This window comes from Erythrolamprus reginae, chromosome 1, assembly GCF_031021105.1.
Source record: "Erythrolamprus reginae isolate rEryReg1 chromosome 1, rEryReg1.hap1, whole genome shotgun sequence".
Classification (NCBI taxonomy): domain Eukaryota; kingdom Metazoa; phylum Chordata; class Lepidosauria; order Squamata; family Dipsadidae; genus Erythrolamprus; species Erythrolamprus reginae.
In genome coordinates, this window is record NC_091950.1 from 41,607,860 (window position 1) to 41,625,969 (window position 18,110).

Sequence of the window (18,110 nt, forward strand, 5' to 3'; positions counted from 1 at the left end):
GAATTTCAGTATCTTTCCATCTTTGAGCGTAGGCTACCCTGGCAGCCGTTAAAATATGTATTAATAGATATTGGTTTTCTTTTTTATATTTCTGAGTAGGAATTCCTAATAAAAAGAATTCTGGCATCTTTTCTATTTCCTCTTGTAGTATTACTAAATTATTTTTAAGGTGCAAAGGAGAAGCTGATAGGCATCCAAGCAAAGGGTTTCTCAGGAACCAACTTTATTAGAAATTGGTAGCTAGAATTTTTTAAGGTCTGTCTGCTTGCTTAGGAATAACACAAGCACACACCGCTCATTCCTTTACGTTATTTTGTTTGGTAAGAAATTATTGAAAACTCAAAACGCTTCACACTGCTTTGTAAAACATAGGCTAGCCTGATAAATAGATTGTCTTAATATGAATTTTAATTTTTAAGCATTTGAAAAATCTTGACTTTTAAAAAATACCTGCCCCCCCCCCCAAACACACACACTAGGCAAGTCTCAGTATATAGGTGAAGTTTCCCAGACATATTGAAACTGTTTGCATTGTATCTTCTAATAGTTCTTGGTACCTTGATGGAAGATTACTGCTGCTGATTACCTCCGTTTGTATTGTCTTCCCTCTAGCACTTCTTCCTAAAATTGGTGAGTAATTTTAAAGAGGATATTCCTATTGTGTAATTGACCATTGGCAGCCCTCTTTTCTTTTCTAATAGCAGCTTGATTGAGAGATAATAATGCAAGTTTTAAATAAATTAAGGAAAGACTGAGCTGCATGGAATTGTTTGCAACTTAGTTTGCCTTCCAGACTTGCCCAATTAACCTATTAGTTAGATTAGTTAGGACCCAGATTGTGGGGGCAATATGCTGGCTCTATTAAAAAGTGCTATTGCTAGCATGTTGTAAGCCGCCCTGAGTCTAAAGAGAAGGGCGGCATAAAAAAAAAATCAAATAAATAAATAAATAAATAAATAAATAAATGCTTGGCTGCATAGATAGAGGTATAACAAGCAGGAAGAGAGAGATTGTGATTCCCTTATATAGCGCGCTGGTGAGACCACATTTGGAGTACTGTGTTCAGTTCTGGAGACCTCACCTACAAAAAGATATTGACAAAATTGAACGGGTCCAAAGAAGGACGACAAAAATGGTGGAAGGTCTTAAGCATAAAACTTATCAGGAAAGACTTAATGAACTCAATCTGCATAGTCTGAAAGACAGAAGGCAAAGGGGGGACATGATCGAAACATTTAAATATGTTAAAGGGTTAAATAAGGTTCAGGAGGGAAGTGTTTTTAATAGGAAAGTGAACACAAGAACAAGGGGGCACAATCTGAGGTTAGTTGGGGGAAAGATCAAAAGCAACATGAGAAAATATTATTTTACTGAAAGAGTAGCAGATGCTTGGAACAAACTTCCAGCAGACGTAGTTGGTAAATCCACAGTAACTGAATTTAAACATGCCAGGGATAAACATATATCCATCCTAAGATAAAATACAAGAAATAGTATACGGGCAGACTAGATGGACCATGAGGTTTTTTTCTGCCGTCAATCTTCTATGTTTTTATTCCCCAGTATTTTGTTTGTCTGGTCTACTGAAATAAAACATTTACAGAAAAACATTAAAGAGCTGTATTTACTTATTGCAGGCTATGATTGGTAGAGCAGTTTTAATTCAGTGCTGCAAAGCTACACAAATGGTCTGTGACAGGCAAGTCGGAATGTTTTTTAGACGGAGCTTTAAGCCCCAGACACCAAGCCCTATAATGAAAAACATACCTACAATGTGCAACTCCTTTAACCTTACATCAGGATCACTTTCCTTATAAATTGTCTCTTACTTTTACTGTTATTTTACAGGCTTTCTTGGCTACACAAGCAGTTTATCATTTTTCTTTATGGTGTACTTTGCTCTTGTGGTAAGTAAAAAAAAAAAGAAACCCAGATCATAGCTAAATGTTTTCTTTTTCTTTTGATGGATTTCAGAATTCCTTTGAAACAGATGTCTGTCTTTAAAAAAATTGTCTTTAAAAACCAAAGTGTTCCTTCTGTCTTTTATATGCAGTCTATGTGTTTCCTTGTGGGTGGGTAAGTTTTTTGGCTTAAAAATATAATCAGGAATATGAAACCCCCCCCCCCCACCATTGTTAATTTTTTGGACTGCAAAATGCAGTACGGTGTATTTGTTTTCGCTGACAGGGAATGAAAAATATTAGTCTGCGTGGGATGGAATTTTTCATCCTTACTTCCAACCACCATTTACTGCAACTCGTGGGGAAGAAAATGTCATAATTTCCAAGTAAATTGAATTTGCATCTTAGTTCAATAGCACAAAGCACAAGAAGAAACAGCAAAACTCTTCTGAGAAACTCAACATCCATTTAATATAGCAAGGTTTTTTTTCTTTCAGACTGAAAGAAATACTTTCCCTCTATTCTAACTTTGTGTCAAGTTGGTTATTCAGTGCTGATGTTTACATTCATTACTTCTTTTGTGATCTATGGGAAACAGCAAGGGTGTGTGTGCATTTGGTTTAGATTTGCTTCTACTGTGGTTTCTGCAACAGTAAAGAATATGTAGAAATTGATACATTTCAGGATAGATTTAGGCATGATTTATCTTCAAAACCAACATCTGTATGCGCAGGGGCCACAGATGTATATTCAAGCAATTGATGTAATATTTTAAAAATTCCAGTATAAGCTGGCAACAACTACGTCATCTGTACCTTGGGGATATTTTTAAAATCAAATTTACATACCGCCCATCTCACGTAAGTGACTCAGGGCTGTTTACAAATGAAAACCATAATATAGTTCAAAACAGTATTAAAAGCAGAGTTCAAAGGATACAGTGGTTTAAAGTTAAAAGTTACAGGGGTTTTTTAAAAATGCAAAAAGCAGAGGGAGTGTCCTTAAGACACCAACCACCCCCATGGATTGCATAGGAGAACAGGTCTCACCTCAGCTCTGGGGGCAAAATATTCCATAGGGCAGTGATTTTCAACCTTTTTTGAGCCGCGGCACATTTTTTACATTTACAAAATCCTGGGGCACACCACCAACCAAAATGACACTCTAACACAATACATATTATACATATAGTTAATAATATAGTATATCACCCTCTGCGGGGGCCTCTTATAAAAAGTCAAATATCTATATACACAATCAGGATAGACATAACAGGCTGAGGCTTCATCTAGTGGCGGCAACATTTACTTCCAGTCCTGACCAGGATTAGAAATTGGGACTATGGGGAGGAGTAGCAGCTTCAACTACTCGCCATGGCCACACAATGATAAGTGCGTGGCAGCCCGAGCGGGGACCTTCCTGCATGTGGATGAGAGGCAGCCTGCTATTGGTTCATCGCTAGTGGTTGGGATGAATCCTAGAAGGTGATTGGTCAGTGAGTGTTCCCTGTGCCTCCACTCTTCCTGTCGCTGATAGCGGGAGTGATTGTGAGGAGAATGTTTATGTTCAGATGGAAGTGGCTGGCGGTGGGCCGAATAAATGGCCTCCTTTGGCCGTATCCAGCCCGCGGGCCATAGTTTGGGGACCCACGTTTAATTTCCCCACGGCACACCTGACCATGTCTCATGGCACACTAGTATGCCACAGCACACTGGTTGAAAAACACTGCCATAGAGTATGGGCAACAGGAGAGAAGGCCCTTTTCTTAGGCCTGCTAGCCAAAATTATTTAGTGTTAGGATTTTTGGAGATTTTGTGTGCATTGGCCAGGTTGAGAGACGACTTCTCTTTCAGTATGACATCATTGTCTCCCTTAAGGAAGAATTCACTATCCAATCCCTTGTTCCCTGTCTGGCAACACTTAAACCCCCAGGAATGTAGTCTAGATGTGTTGGATCTCATTCTAGACAGAATCCCATCCATGTCCTCAGAGTTCAGAGTTTCAGAAAAAATCTCAAGTGATCTCACAAGGTATGAGCTCTGTCATCTCATGAGATTTTCTCTATCAGGTTTCTGAATATGAATAAATGCAAGTAAAAGCATTGGCAAAATGTCTAGAGAAAACATCAGCTACCATACCAAAAATAAAATTGAACCCCATTTGAGTATGCATATTGAAGGGAGGGAAGGAGATGAAAAGAGAAATTTCATAACATGTTATATTTTAAGGGATAGCTTGTAATGAATGTTGAGATGTAAAAGCTCCACTGTCTTCCTTTTTTTGGGGGGTGGGGGGTCACTATTCTCCTTTTCTTAGGTTATTTTAATGGCCCACTAATAATAATAATAATAATAATAATAATAATAATAATAATGGTAATAACAATAACAATAATAATATAATATAAATATTATTACTACATTATTATTATTATTATTATTATTATTATTATTATTATTATTATTATTATTTAGATTTTTATGCCGCTCATCTCCGAAGACCATTACGTGCTGTCAAAATTACAGATGCTACCATAATCCAGAAAGGTTGCTGATTCTTGGGTGCAAAAAATATTCTATTGTGCAAAAAATCTATTCTATTGAAGAGGGAATCCAAGATCTAAATCTAATATGCAGATGTGGTTTATGAAAGAAAGTGAATAAGGACTAGTGGATTGTTCTTCTACTCCCTTTCCCTTTTACTATCATATATGCCAGAATATCATTGCACAATGTTCCCTCTTGGTAGGTTGTCTCCCCTTATTCTGTACTTCTAAAGCAAGCAACTCTCAAAGAAATGATTAGGAATATTATTTAGATTTATATAGCAATAGCATTTAGACTTATATACCGCTTCATAGTGCTTTTACAGCCCTCTCTAAGCGGTTTACAGAATCAGCCTATTGCCCCCAACAATCTGGGTCCTCATTTTACCCACCTCAGAAGGATGGGAGGCTGAGTCAACCTTGAGCTGGTGTTGAGATTTGAACTGTTGAACTACAGCTAGCAGTTAGCTGAAGTAGCCTGCAGTGCGCCACCCTAGCTCTTTCTGCACCCTCCCATCTCTTTTCTTTGGAGTACTTAACTCATGGTCCTAGGTAAGATTACTTTACTGCTTGGCTGTTAGTAAGAGATTATCTCTTTAACCATTTCCTTTTAAGTGAGAAGATTGGCTTTCAGTGGCTCCTGCTAATCATTAGAATAATAATCAAGTGTCATGCAGACTTACACTGTTTTAATTTTCAAAGTCATATTGACATGTAAAGAAAACTAGGATAGGATATTAAATATTAAATAGGTACAAATAAATCAGACCAAAGTGATAATTATTCTTTATATGTGTGTAAATTCATTTTATATATTTCATTATGCCCACATCACCCCTATTTTCTTTTAAATGGTTGCTCTTTGACCTAGGAGAGATTGATGGAAGAAGAAATTAAAACACATGAAACAGTAATAGCAGCCATGCTTAAACTTTATTATTCCCTCTCTGCCTTCCACCTGAGCAGGCATGCTTTGCTGAAGTTTAATGCTTTCCCTGCAGAATAATAAGCAGTGCCCCTTGACTCTCTCGGCTTGTGTTGACTTGCAGGCACACCTCCCCCCCCCCTGTATTTTTTAAGAAGATAAAAATCACATAAAGGCTGTCCTGCAGAAATGCCATCCAGAGTGCAAGACAGACAGTCCATTAAGGAATTGAACCATAGGATAAAAATCAGACTTCAAAGCTGTCAAAACCTCCCCCTAAGGGCAGCATCTTTCAAGATCTCCAAAATATTTTTGCCAAGTCTAGCAGATGATAATCTTCTGCAAGCTCAGCAACCCCCTGTGACTAAACTGCCATTCATTAATACCTGCTTGGGCTTACCTGCATCCAGGATGTCTCAGTTCCTTGGCAGGTCCAGTGACAGATCACTTATTCACCATCCCGTCTGTTGTAAAAGGATTTTAACCAGATAGTCTGGGAGGCAGATGACCTGCGTTACACTGAATCTAAATGATGTCTTCAGATCGTGTTCATAGGAACTTTTGTTTTAACACACATTTTTCTTGATTCTGGTTTGCTTGCCGAGTTCTATTCCCAAATGAAAATCCCAGTTGTTTAATGCTTTCATGTGGGCTGGATAACACTAGAACTGTATGTTCTCTCACTGCATAACTGATGACCAATCAGGGATTATTCAAAACAATTATTCTCCGCATTTAATAGGAAATAAATCTCACTAATTGTTGTCACTAGGGTTTATTTTTATAGTTGTTTGGTATTTTGTTCTTCTGGTCAGATGTACTTTGATATGTTGCTTTTGGATTCCAGAATCTTTGGAAATTTGAAGTAGAATATAATAACATAAAATAAAATATATAGTCAAAATATGCCCAACAAACAATTTGGAAGAGTGAAGAATATTAAGGCAAGCAACAAAAATATGTAATTGTATTCCAAAGAAGTAAATAACCAGCGATGTTGTTTGGCCATTGAATAACAGTGGCATTTAGGAAGTGGAGGAAAATGCCACGTACTGTATGGATACTTCATCCTGGTTTTCATTACTGAAGATGCAAGCCCAGAATTGTGTCTGAACTGCATGTTTCAGTAGAGGGATAGATAAACTTGGCAAGGTAACAAGAGATAAATAAACAAATTAAAAACAAATAAATCCTTGGCTCCAGATGGTATTAAAAGTAAAATGTGAAATTGCCAGGGTTTTGTTTGCTTGTTTGTTTTTGACAAAAATAGGCAATTTTTCTTTAAGAACAGCATTTGCTTCCAAAGATGGGAAGAAAGCCAACAGGACTCCAATGTTTAAAAGGAGAAGAAATATAGAAAATCATAGTCAAGTTAACTTATTCATTCCAAGTAAAAAGGGTAAAAAGCATTACCAAAGAAAAATAATTTATACCTTCTTTTCAGCAACTTAATGTTATTCTAACATGGCTTCTGCAGGAATAAATCTCATCTTTGTAAGTACAGGGAATCTAAATACATCTTGGCATCTGAATAACCTTTCAAGGCCCTTTATTGTTACTCTGCCAAGTGCTTGTCTACTGCATATTTCTTAACTGCTGATTCCTTTACTTCTGATCATCCATATTAAAAGATCAAATATTTTCACCATTGGTTCTAAAGCCAGTTGTGAACCTGGTGTCAGTAGTTCTGTGTGAAATATAATTGTAGTCCTGTGGGGATTTTTAGCTGTGCTCCTTGACTTCTTGACTTACTGTATTTTTCAAAGTATAAGATGCACCTTAGTTTTGGGGTAGGAAAATAGGGGGGGGGGATCTGCCCACCAGGTATTCATCTGGCTAGCATCTTAGTCTGGTCAGCTTCAGCACATTATTTTATCCCCTGGTTGTTCTGTCGGGCTCTCTGGTAGACTCCTCCCAAAAATTCACAGGTACAAATTTCAGACACACACACGTTTGAAAATTCAAAACAATGTTCTTTATAATGAAAATTCACTTAAACTAAGCCCTCTTTTGGTAGAGCAAAGAGCACTCGTCTCCAAACAAACTGGTAATTTGTACAAGTCCCTTATCAGATCTGTGATACTTAGCTTGCAGCTGTGAGGCAATTCACAGTCTTTCTTCTTTCACAAAGTGAAACACACTTTGCTCTGGTTTAGTTTCAAAGCGGGGGGAAATCAGCACACAAAAGGTCAAAGTCAGTAAAGCAGTCACGAAACACAAAGATCAGATAATCCTCCACAATGGCCAAGCCCACAGGCTGCTATTTATAGCAGCCTCACTAATTACCCAACCACAGGTGGCCTCATTTTCTTTGATAATAATCTCTCAGTTGTTGTTGCCTATGCATCGCTCTCCGCATGCGTGGCTGCATCATTAACTCTTGTTCTGAATCCAAGGAGGAGCTAGATAATTGATCTCCTTCTGAGCTGTCTGCCCCACTCTCCTCCTCCCTGTCACTCATGTCTTCTTGGTCAGAGGAGCCTTCATCAGCAGATTCCACCGGGGCAAAACAGGCCTGCAGCATGTGGATGTCTCCCCCACATCCACAGTCCTTGGGGCAGGAGCTGGGCCAGAGCTAACCACAGCACTGGTTAGGGTTTAAATAAACCTTATTTGGAGCGAGTAACAATGAAAAAGCTTGCAAGCTGGTAAGAGCTGGGAAGATCATTAGCATCTTATTGGGGCTGGGGGGAAAAAGACGCACCCAAATTTTCACCCTCTTTTAGGGAGGAAAAAGGTGCATCTTATACTCTGAAAAATACGGAGCTTCCAGGTCATTTGCATTTTCAGCTGTAAGAGTTGTGTCATCTGCGTGACACTGGCACAACAGAACGACTGCTGTTAAGTGAGACATTTATTAAGTAAAATGCTTGATTTTACAATATTTCTTGTCATTACAATATTTGAAGTCATTAAGTCAGTAATCCGGTTGTGAACTAAATCTAGCTTCCTCATTGACTTTTGCTTGTTAGAAGATCACAAAAGGTGATCATATGATCACAAGGCACAGCAGCCGTCATAAATAGGAACAAGTTGCCAAGCTGCAAAAGTTGTAACTGTGAAAAATGGTCATAAGTCACTTTATTTAGTGCCGTTGTAACATTGATCAGTCAGTAAATGAACTGTTGTAAGTTGAAGACTATCTGTGCCAACGTCTTTTTGTCATCTTTTGCCTTTCTCAATTATCCCGTGTGCATCTAAAGCCCTTTCTCTTAAGGGCTCCGATCTGTGTTGGATGATCGTAAATATTATTTTGTCTAGCATGGATATTGTGCAGTGTTTGCATAGAATGTTGTCTTCTCTTTCTGGTTTCGATATGCAAACTGATGTCTTCTAACATCTTGTTCCTTTTGTCATTATTCACAGTTGCTGGCATAGTTTAATCTAGTGGTTCCCAACCTTTTTTGGGGGGCAATGCTCCACCTAAAATCCTGATTTCCCCCCTCCCCGAGACATATTTATTTTTCTTTCTTTCTTTCTTTCTTTCTTTCTTTCTTTCTTTCTTTCTTTCTTTCTATCTATCTATCTATCTATCTATCTATCTATCTATCTATCAGATTTCTATGCCATCCTTCTACTGAGATTCAGGGCGGCTCACAGTAAGCAAATACAAAACATGAAGAAATCTAATATTAAAATACTCTAAAAACCCCAATAGTAAAACACATAGAAATCTAACTTAAGTTGTATTCTAAAACCCCTATATATTTAAAAAACCAATCATCCACATTCATCCTATCATTCTTCACTCATAGGCCAGGGTGGCCCCTAAGTCTGTCGGCAGAAATGTGTTTTCAAGGCTGTACAGAAGACTGAGAGGGTGGGGGCAGTATGAATCTCCGGAGAGAGTTGATTCCAGAGAGCTGGGGCCACCACAGAGAAGGCTCTTTCCCTACCTCTCCCCCCCCCCAAACGGCATTGCCTGGTTGACAGGACCTGGAGAAGGTCGACTCTGTGGGACCTAATTGGTTACTGGGATACATAAGGCAGAAGACGGTCCTGTAGATAATCTGGTCCCATGCCAAGTAGGGCTTTATACTTCTTATTATTCAAAAAGTGAACTCCTATTCATGCAGAGGAAGCCTAAAAGGTCATTAACTTGCTTTAAACAAGTTTCCAATTGTCCCCATTAAAAATCAAATTGCCCCCCTCTGGAGCATGAGCCCCACATTGGGAACCACTGGTTTAATCTATTAAATTAATTGATTAATTCCTGCAGTCTTCTGATTTGGTAATGACTAATTCATAGAATAATGAGGTTGGAAGGGACCTTAGAGTTTCTAGTCCAACCTCCTGGTCATGGACAGAGACAGACTGTGGCAGCTCTTCCACCTCGAGGTTCGATTACTGCAACGCTCTCTACATGGGGCTACATTTGAAAAGTGTTCAGAAACTTCAGATTGTGCAGAATGCGGCCTCGAGAGCCATCGTGGGGCTTCCTAGATTCGCCCACATTTCTGCAACACTCCGCAGCCTGCACTGGCTGCCGATCGGTTTCCGGTCACAATTCAAAGTGTTGGTAATGACCTTTAAAGCCCTACATGGCATTAGGCCAGAATACATCCGGAACCGCCTTCTACCGCACGAATCCCAGCGGCCGATAAGGTCCCACAGAGTTGGCCTTCTCCGGGTCCTGTCGACCAAACAATGTCGTTTGGCGGGCCCCAGGGGAAGAGCCTTCTCTGTGGCGGCCCCGGCCCTCTGGAATCAACTCCCCCCAGAGATTGTCTTTCGCAAATTACTCAAGACCCACCTTTGTCGCCAGGCATGGCGGAGTAAGGATATTCCTTCCCCTAGGCCATTACAAGTTATGTATGGTATGTTTGTGTGTATGTTTGGTTTTTATAATAAGGGTTTTTAGTTGTTTTATTAAATTGGATTGTTACATGTTGCTTTTTATCATTGTTATTAGCTGCCCCGAGTCTATGGAGAGGGGCGGCATACAAATCCAATTAATAATAATAATAATAATAATAATAATAATAATAATAATAAGGAATTCGCAGAGGGGGCGACTCCCGTGTTCCTCGGTCCCAAGGCCAGAAGTCCTCCTGCCAAGGTCTGCCTGGCAATAGCTGCCCTCCTCCTGCAGGTTGTAACTCTGAGCAACGCATGTGAGATGGACAGGGAGGGCCTGGAGAGTTTCAGGACTACAAAGGAAATGGGGAAAAATTCTGGGGTACGGAAAGGCTGAGCCTCCAAGGATTTCGGCCTGGCTGTAGGCCAAAGCCCCAGGCTCTTGGCTCCATTGGGCTCGGATGGAGGCCACAGTGGCTGCCTCAATGCTTAGCCTCCCTTGAGTATGACAAAGACAATTCCCAATTATGAGAAAGTGCTGACTTTCTCTTCTAGTGTTAGAGGTGAGCTCTAGTGTTAGCTTTTGTCTTTGTTTGTAAGGTAAAGGTTTCACATGAAGCTAAAAATGTCTGGGTATTATTTCAACATATTTAGCACCACTACTGTAAATTTAAATAAATAAATAAATGCAAAAGGAAAATTTTCAGAGGTCTATTAAATCCAATTACAATTCTCTGACCTATTTTTTTGTCTTGAAAAGATAATGCATCTTACTGTACTTTAGTTTGCATATCATTTTCTTGCTATCTCAAGTACATACCCTTTAATACATTCCAGGAATCCAAAATCTGACCTGGGCATATGGAAGCAATATTTTTATAGTACTATAATTTTCTCCTTTTGGTTTTTTGGGCAAAGCGTCTGCTCAGGTTATTGCCTGTGAGGACAAATGTTAATATTGGCTACAGATATGGGCTTGGACCCAAGAATTGAAATTCTGCCTCTGCTAGAGACTCCCTGGGTGATTTTGATCTGTTTTCCTTCTTTTTTTAATCATTATTAATAGCTTGCCTCATAGGGATATTATGAGAATGAGTGATCTGGTGGAAGAAAACTATTCTCTGAAACTGCTCTAAAATGGTGATCTAAGAATAATGAATGGACTATGGAATTTTATCCTATAATGGAACTTTTTTTTCCAGTTTCCCTGCCTCTGATCCCCCCTACTCACTGCCTTCCAGCTTTGGGTAACAAACCATTAGAGATTCTTTGACATTCTTTGACTGCAGTTTAATGTTTCCAAATGTAAAATAATGCACTTGGGGAAAAGGAATCCTCAATCTGAGTATTGTATTGGCAGTTCTGTGTTAGCAAAAACTTCAGAAGAGGGGTAGTGATTTCTGACAGTCTCAAAATGTGTGAACAGTGCAGTCAGGCAGTAGGGAAAGCAAGTAGGATGCTTGGCTGCATAGCTAGAGGTATAACAAGCAGGAAGAGGGAGATTATGATCCCGCTTTATAGAGCGCTGGTGAGACCACATTTGGAATACTGTGTTCAGTTCTGGAGACCTCACCTACAAAAAGATATTGACAAAATTGAACGGGTCCAAAGACGGGCTACAAGAATGGTGGAAGGTCTTAAGCATAAAACGTATCAGGAAAGACTTAATGAACTCAATCTGTATAGTCTGGAGGACAGAAGGAAAAGGGGGGACATGATCGAAACATTTAAATATGTTAAAGGGTTAAATAAGGTCCAGGAGGGAAGTGTTTTTAATAGGAAAGTGAACACAAGAACAAGGGGACACAATCTGAAGTTAGTTGGGGGAAAGATCAAAAGCAACATGAGAAAATATTATTTTACTGAAAGAGTAGTAGATCCTTGGAACAAACTTCCAGCAGACATGGTTGATAAATCCATGGTTGATAAATCCAATTCAGTAACTGAATTTAAATATGCCTGGGATAAACATATATCCACCCTAAGATAAAATACAGAAAATAGTATAAGGGCAGACTAGATGGACCATGAGGTCTTTTTCTGCGGTCAGACTTCTATGTTTCTATGTTTCTATTACAGTTTCTTACAGGAACTGCTTCCTTTGCAATTCTTAACAAAACTTCCCAGTCTATTATGCTCCAAAAGTAAAAGCTGTTATTGTTATTTATTAAATTTGTATGCTTCCCATCTCCCCGATAAGGCAACACTGACTTGACAAATATAAGAGCCTCGATGGTGTATGGTTAGAGTGCAGTACTGCAAGCTACTTCTGCTGATCATCGGCTGCCAGCAGTTTGGCAGGTCGAATCTCAGTAGGCTCGAGGTTGACTCAAGATCGGTAAAATGAGGACCCAGACTGTTGGGAAAAATATGCTTACTCTCTGTAAACCGCTTAGAAAGGGCTGTAAAGCACAGTGAAGTGGTATATTAATCTAAATGCTATTGCTAAATAGCTGATCTCTTTCAAGTCAGTTAACGTAGTATGATTACTCTAAAATAATAAAATAAAATGTCGTGTTGTTGTATTCATTTATCAGTGTTTATTGTGGCCTTTGATTTATTTATTTATTAGATTTGTATGCCGCCCCTCTCCGTAGACTCGGGGCGATTTCATTTGTTGTTCAGTAATTTCAGTTAGTTGGAATCTAGTTCTTAAGCATCTGATGGACAGTAAATAGAATTTTGGATTTATAGCATTTCAGAGGGTCAAGGTTCGCTTGACAAATTGCTCTTCTCTGTTCTGGTTTCTAGTAGAGGTTTAGTAATTACAAATAACTCTCATTAAATGCATCATTTCATGAATAAAGCAACTCCGTTTATTTCTCTGCTCTCCTGTATTTTCAACACATTCCAGACATCACTCAGTCCGTAATCTCTCTCTTAGCCGCATTTCTCACATTCCTTTTCCTGCTTCACTTAGACAAGATTTATTTCCTAACTACATAGCTTAAAAAAAGACAACAGCACTGACTAAGTACAATACAAAATACTTGGCTTACTTTACCGTGGCGAAAACACCTCCATATTTCTTTTCAGCAACGTTGAAACTCCACCCTTCTTCTCCACTAGCCCCCTGACGTGCCAAATACCTCACTACAATATTTAGCCCACTCCTCTCCTTAATATCTTCTTCCAGACCTTTGCTCTCTACGTTTCTGAATCCTTCTGAATTTAGGATTAACCCAGCGCGCGTCTGATTCTCCCTCACTAGATCCTGAACTCATAGCCCCATCCTGTGGCTGGCCTCCCACCTGTTCTACTACCTGTAACCCAGGGCCCCCCACTACTTCATAAACACTATCTGAATCTGAATCCTCAATATCTTCATCATCCTCCAACTGATCAAGAGTATGTACAACATTCTGTGAGAAAAATGTCTTTATCCATAGAAATATAGCATGCTTCCTTCCTGATATGTTTGGTTTATGTGCTTAGGAAGTGTTTATATAGAATATCACATACCATTCATCACTGCTTGTCATGGTACAGCCCAGGAACATGTTATTACACTGATTTTGAGTAGGCTTTCTATCAGAAAGAGCTCCTCCATTATTATAACAGAGGGACAGAGTTGGAAGGGACCTTAGAAATCTTCTAGGGCAACCCCTCTTCAGGCAGCAAACCCTGCTCCATTTCAGAAAAATGGTTATGCAATCTCGTCTTAAAAACTTCCAATGTTGGAGAATTCATAATTTCTGGAGGCAAGTTGTTCCACTGATTAATTGTTTTTACTGTCGGGAAATTTCTCCTTCGTTCTCGGTTGCTTCTCTCTTTGATTAGTTTCCATCCGTTGCTTCTTGTCCTGCCTTCAGGTGCTTTGGAGAATAGCTTGACTCCTCTTCTTTGTGGCAACCTCTGAGATATTGGAACACTGCTTGAGTGCACAGAAATGTGCAAATTGACGATGGAGATTTGCGGAAGATGTCAAGGAATATTACAAAATCTGGAATAAGATGTACAATTGGATTAAACAAAACCCCAAATTAAAAATTTGGCTATAAGGATGAAGACGTATTGAGAAATATCCATAAATGTTCATAACTCTTCTTTCTAAGTTGAAAATAAATCACCAATAACTAGGTCAAAGAGAACCTTAAATGTACATATAGGAAAACATTAAATATACATATGAAACAAATACTTTGAAAATGTTATAAAATTATTGGATTATTTCTTGTTGTAACTGAATTTAAACAAGCCTGGGATAAACATATATCCATCCTAAGATAAAATACAAAAAATAGTATATAAGGGCAGACTAGATGGATCATGAGGTCTTTTTCTGCCATCAATCTTCTGTTTCTATGTTTCTATGGCTTTCTGGAAAAAACTGTTCTTGTGTCTAGTTGTCTTGGTGTGCTGTGCTCTATAGCAATGTTTTGAGGGTAGAAGTTGAAACAATTTATGTCCGGGATGCAGGGGTCAGTAAATATTTTCACAGCCATCTTTTTGACTCGTACAGTATACAGGTCCTCAATGGAAGGTAGGTTGGCAGTAATTTTTTTGTTTCTGCAGTTCTGACTATCCTCTGAAGTCTATGTCGGTCTTATTGGGTTGCAGAACCAAACCAGACAGTTATGGAGGTGCAGATGAGAGACTCAATAATTCCTCTGTAGAACTGTATCAGCTGTTTTGTGACCTTCCGACATGCCAAGTCAATGGAGAAGCCAGATTCACTTAATAACCGGGTTACTCATTTAATAAGTCCACTTAACCATTGTGGCAAGAAAGATCTAAAATGGAGCAAAACTCATTTAACAAATGTCTCACTTAGCAACAGAAATTTGGGGCTCATTTGTGGTCATAAGTCGTGGGCGACCTGTATGTAAGTTTTAACATATGTTTCTATGTTTGTTGTATGCAAATATTTATATTTGTTTATGTTTGCGTGTGTGTCTTGTTTGTGATTTTTTTAATGTGAAAATTTAATAAAGACTATTTTTTTTTAAAAAGAAAAGAAATTGGAACATTGCTATCATGTCACTCCTAGCCCTTCTTTTTCATTAAAGTAGACATACTCAATTCCAGCAACCATTATATAATTTTTGATTTATGCTGTTGGGCAGTGATAGGAAGGACTACAAATGAAACGTATTGACTCTTATCTATACATACCTCGGGAAAGGAACTCTTCCCAAGAATTATTTAGTCCCTTCTTAATTAAGAGAGTTAGTAGTTAAGAGAAAATTCGCAAACATGCAGACTTAACTGTATTCACTTATCTGGATAAAAACCATTTGCCACTGTGCTGTACACTATTGGATTGATGTTGATTATTATAGGCAATATTAACCTTTTTGGACACTATTCCCCACTATTTGGTACTTCTAAGGAAAAGGTAGAAACAAAAATCATTGTCCTGTAGATTGGTCTCACACATATTACCCTTTGGGAGATAGCACTTGAGATACTACTTTCATGAGCTTGTCTGAACATCCCAAAGGTGCTTTTTCAAGAGGCAACTGGACTTTCTGGTTTTTCATTGAAGATGTTTCACTTCCCTTCCAAGAAGCCTCTTCAGCTCTGACTGACTGGTGGAGAATGGAAAGATTATATATACTCCTTGCAGACTTGTGTGATCAAGACAAAGTAAACAAAATCAGACCAAATTCATGGAAAGATAAAAAAAGCATCTCAGATATGAAAGAATCACACTCCCAAACTGAAAATTATGTCTCCACCTCATATCAAGCTCAACTCATCAGAAGTTGAGAGAACTTCCGAGGGAAATGTTATATATTCACCAGAGTCCCTAGGGAGTTGGGCGGCACAAAAATCGAATAAATAAAATAAATATTCACAGATATAGGATTTCCTTATTTTGACTTCACTGTTCAATGTGAGCAGCAAAGAGGAACTGGATGCAAGCAAAGATGAGCACTTGATCTTTTGTGACCTTCTCAATCTGTTTTTTGAACAGAAGGGCTTTGTTTAGGTATTATTTCTCAATATTTTTACTTACGCTATCAAATCACAATGGGGTTCTCCAGATATATTCATTATTCTTCATTAGGATATCTTAATAACTATACTGATTAGATGATTAAGCATTAGTTTTTGATTGGATGCAATATGGTTACAGCTAACTGAACTCTTACTTTTTTCTTCTTTTTATAGATAATAATTAAAAAGTGGTCAATTCCTTGTCCTCTGCCGCTAAACTTTGCTGCAGGATTCTCCCAGGTATATAAACTACTTTAAACCAGAAATTTATTGTTGTTGTATTTTCTGCAGGCCTTTTATTTCAGGACCACCAAGTGTTATACATTAAGGTGATTACTTGAACAATAACTTGTAGTAGCATGAAATAGCATAGATGGTTTGCTAAGCTGGAGATACAGTACATATATTACTGTTTCACTAGAAGTGCACAATGCAAGATTATAGGTTTTACATGCGACATACCTATGTCTTTTCCTCACTAAGGCCCTATAAAGAGCTGGGGTGGCGCAGTGGTTAGAGTCCAGCACTGCAGGCTACTTCAGCTAACTGCTATCTGCAATTCAGCGGTTCAAATCTCACCACCGGCTCAAGGTTGACCCAGTCTTCCAAGGTGGATAAATTGAGAACCCAGATTGTTGGAGGCAATATGTTGATTCTGTAAACTACATAGAGAGGGCTATAAAAGCACTGCGAAGCGGTATATCTAAATGCTATTGCTATTAATTTATGCAGATGCATTGAACTACAAAGAAACAGATTATGGAAAGGAATTATTCATCTGGAATAATTTATCACTGAATAAGGATGAGTTTCTCCCACATCTTAAACCATTTCTGTTTAGCTGGTAGTTGCAGTAGGCTGCTACATGGTTTTGAAAGTAATTGAGGATTATTTTAAAGCGATTAGTATAAATGTGGCCTTCATTAAATCATCTTTGAAAGTTCACTGTTAGGAATTTGAAATAGTTTTTAAATTACGTAATTTGAATCCAGCTGATGTGCTTTTTTGGTTTTGTTTTACATAGGTTTCAAACTCTACTGGAGACTGTAAAGCACAATTTTTTAATTTCTCCAAAGAGGTAATCTAAAATATTATTTTAACTATTTAAAAGAGTTTACAAAAACATAGTGAAGCATTAGAATTACTGATAGAATAAAATATTTGTAGCTCAAACTTGAACTGTGGGGTTTATTAGAATTATGAGATTAGAATTGGCATTAGAATTAGCCAGAAATTCTCAGTATGACTGTCTTTGTGTATAGTTTTTACATGCAACATACCTAAGGATGATGAATTGAATTGGGAATCTGTCCTAAATCTGAAGTCTCCAGTGGAGAACCTCTTTAATGTCAGCTAGTGCTTCCTTCCCCCTGATCTTTTACACTGATAAAGTATTCTAGTTTATTTTTTAAACGGATGCTTTGCAAGCTATAAAGCCTTCACCACGGTTATTATTTCCAATAATGTCTTTGAGGCCCGGATGAACTCTGCAAGTTTTCTTAGAAAATAAAAATTGTGGGAAACTGCAGCCCAGTATTTTAGTTGAAATTGTATTCACCTGCCCAGGGGACCAAAAAAAAAAGATAAAAGCAGAGATAATGGGACACACAGGGCAACAGATTGCTGCCAACATTTTGGTAAATGGCTGCTTTGTAACTCAACATTTGTCATCCATCCATCCATGTCATGCATATATATGTGTTGTGTGTATGTGGAGGGGAGGAAGAGAGAAGACATATTTCTGTCTTTCATAAACATATTCAAGTCAGCCAAAACCCCGCAGTAAAACATAGTGGAATGAATACAACTTACCAGTAATTGTTGACTTTTTTTTTTTTTTTGCAAAGGTTTAAAAATAAGTTTCAAACATTTACAGACTTTATTTCAACACTATCTTTCTTTTTTTATTTTTATTAGACTGCTTATGCCATTCCAACTATGGCTTTCTCATTTCTTTGCCATACATCAGTACTGCCAATTTATTGTGAGCTCCAAAGGT

At 38.2% G+C, this 18,110-nt stretch overlaps 1 protein-coding gene across 1 annotated transcript in view; it reads left to right on the forward strand.

Annotated features, from left to right (window-relative positions):
- The window catches only part of SLC38A6 (solute carrier family 38 member 6), a 61,105-nt gene that overhangs the window by 32,893 nt on the left and 10,102 nt on the right, over window positions 1-18,110 (forward strand). The window contains exons 7-11 of the mRNA XM_070750723.1: window positions 548-630; window positions 1,849-1,907; window positions 16,286-16,351; window positions 17,136-17,189; window positions 18,029-18,108. Of these exons, the coding sequence (XP_070606824.1) occupies window positions 548-630; window positions 1,849-1,907; window positions 16,286-16,351; window positions 17,136-17,189; window positions 18,029-18,108 (342 nt within the window). The remainder of the gene's footprint in view (window positions 1-547; window positions 631-1,848; window positions 1,908-16,285; window positions 16,352-17,135; window positions 17,190-18,028; window positions 18,109-18,110) is intronic.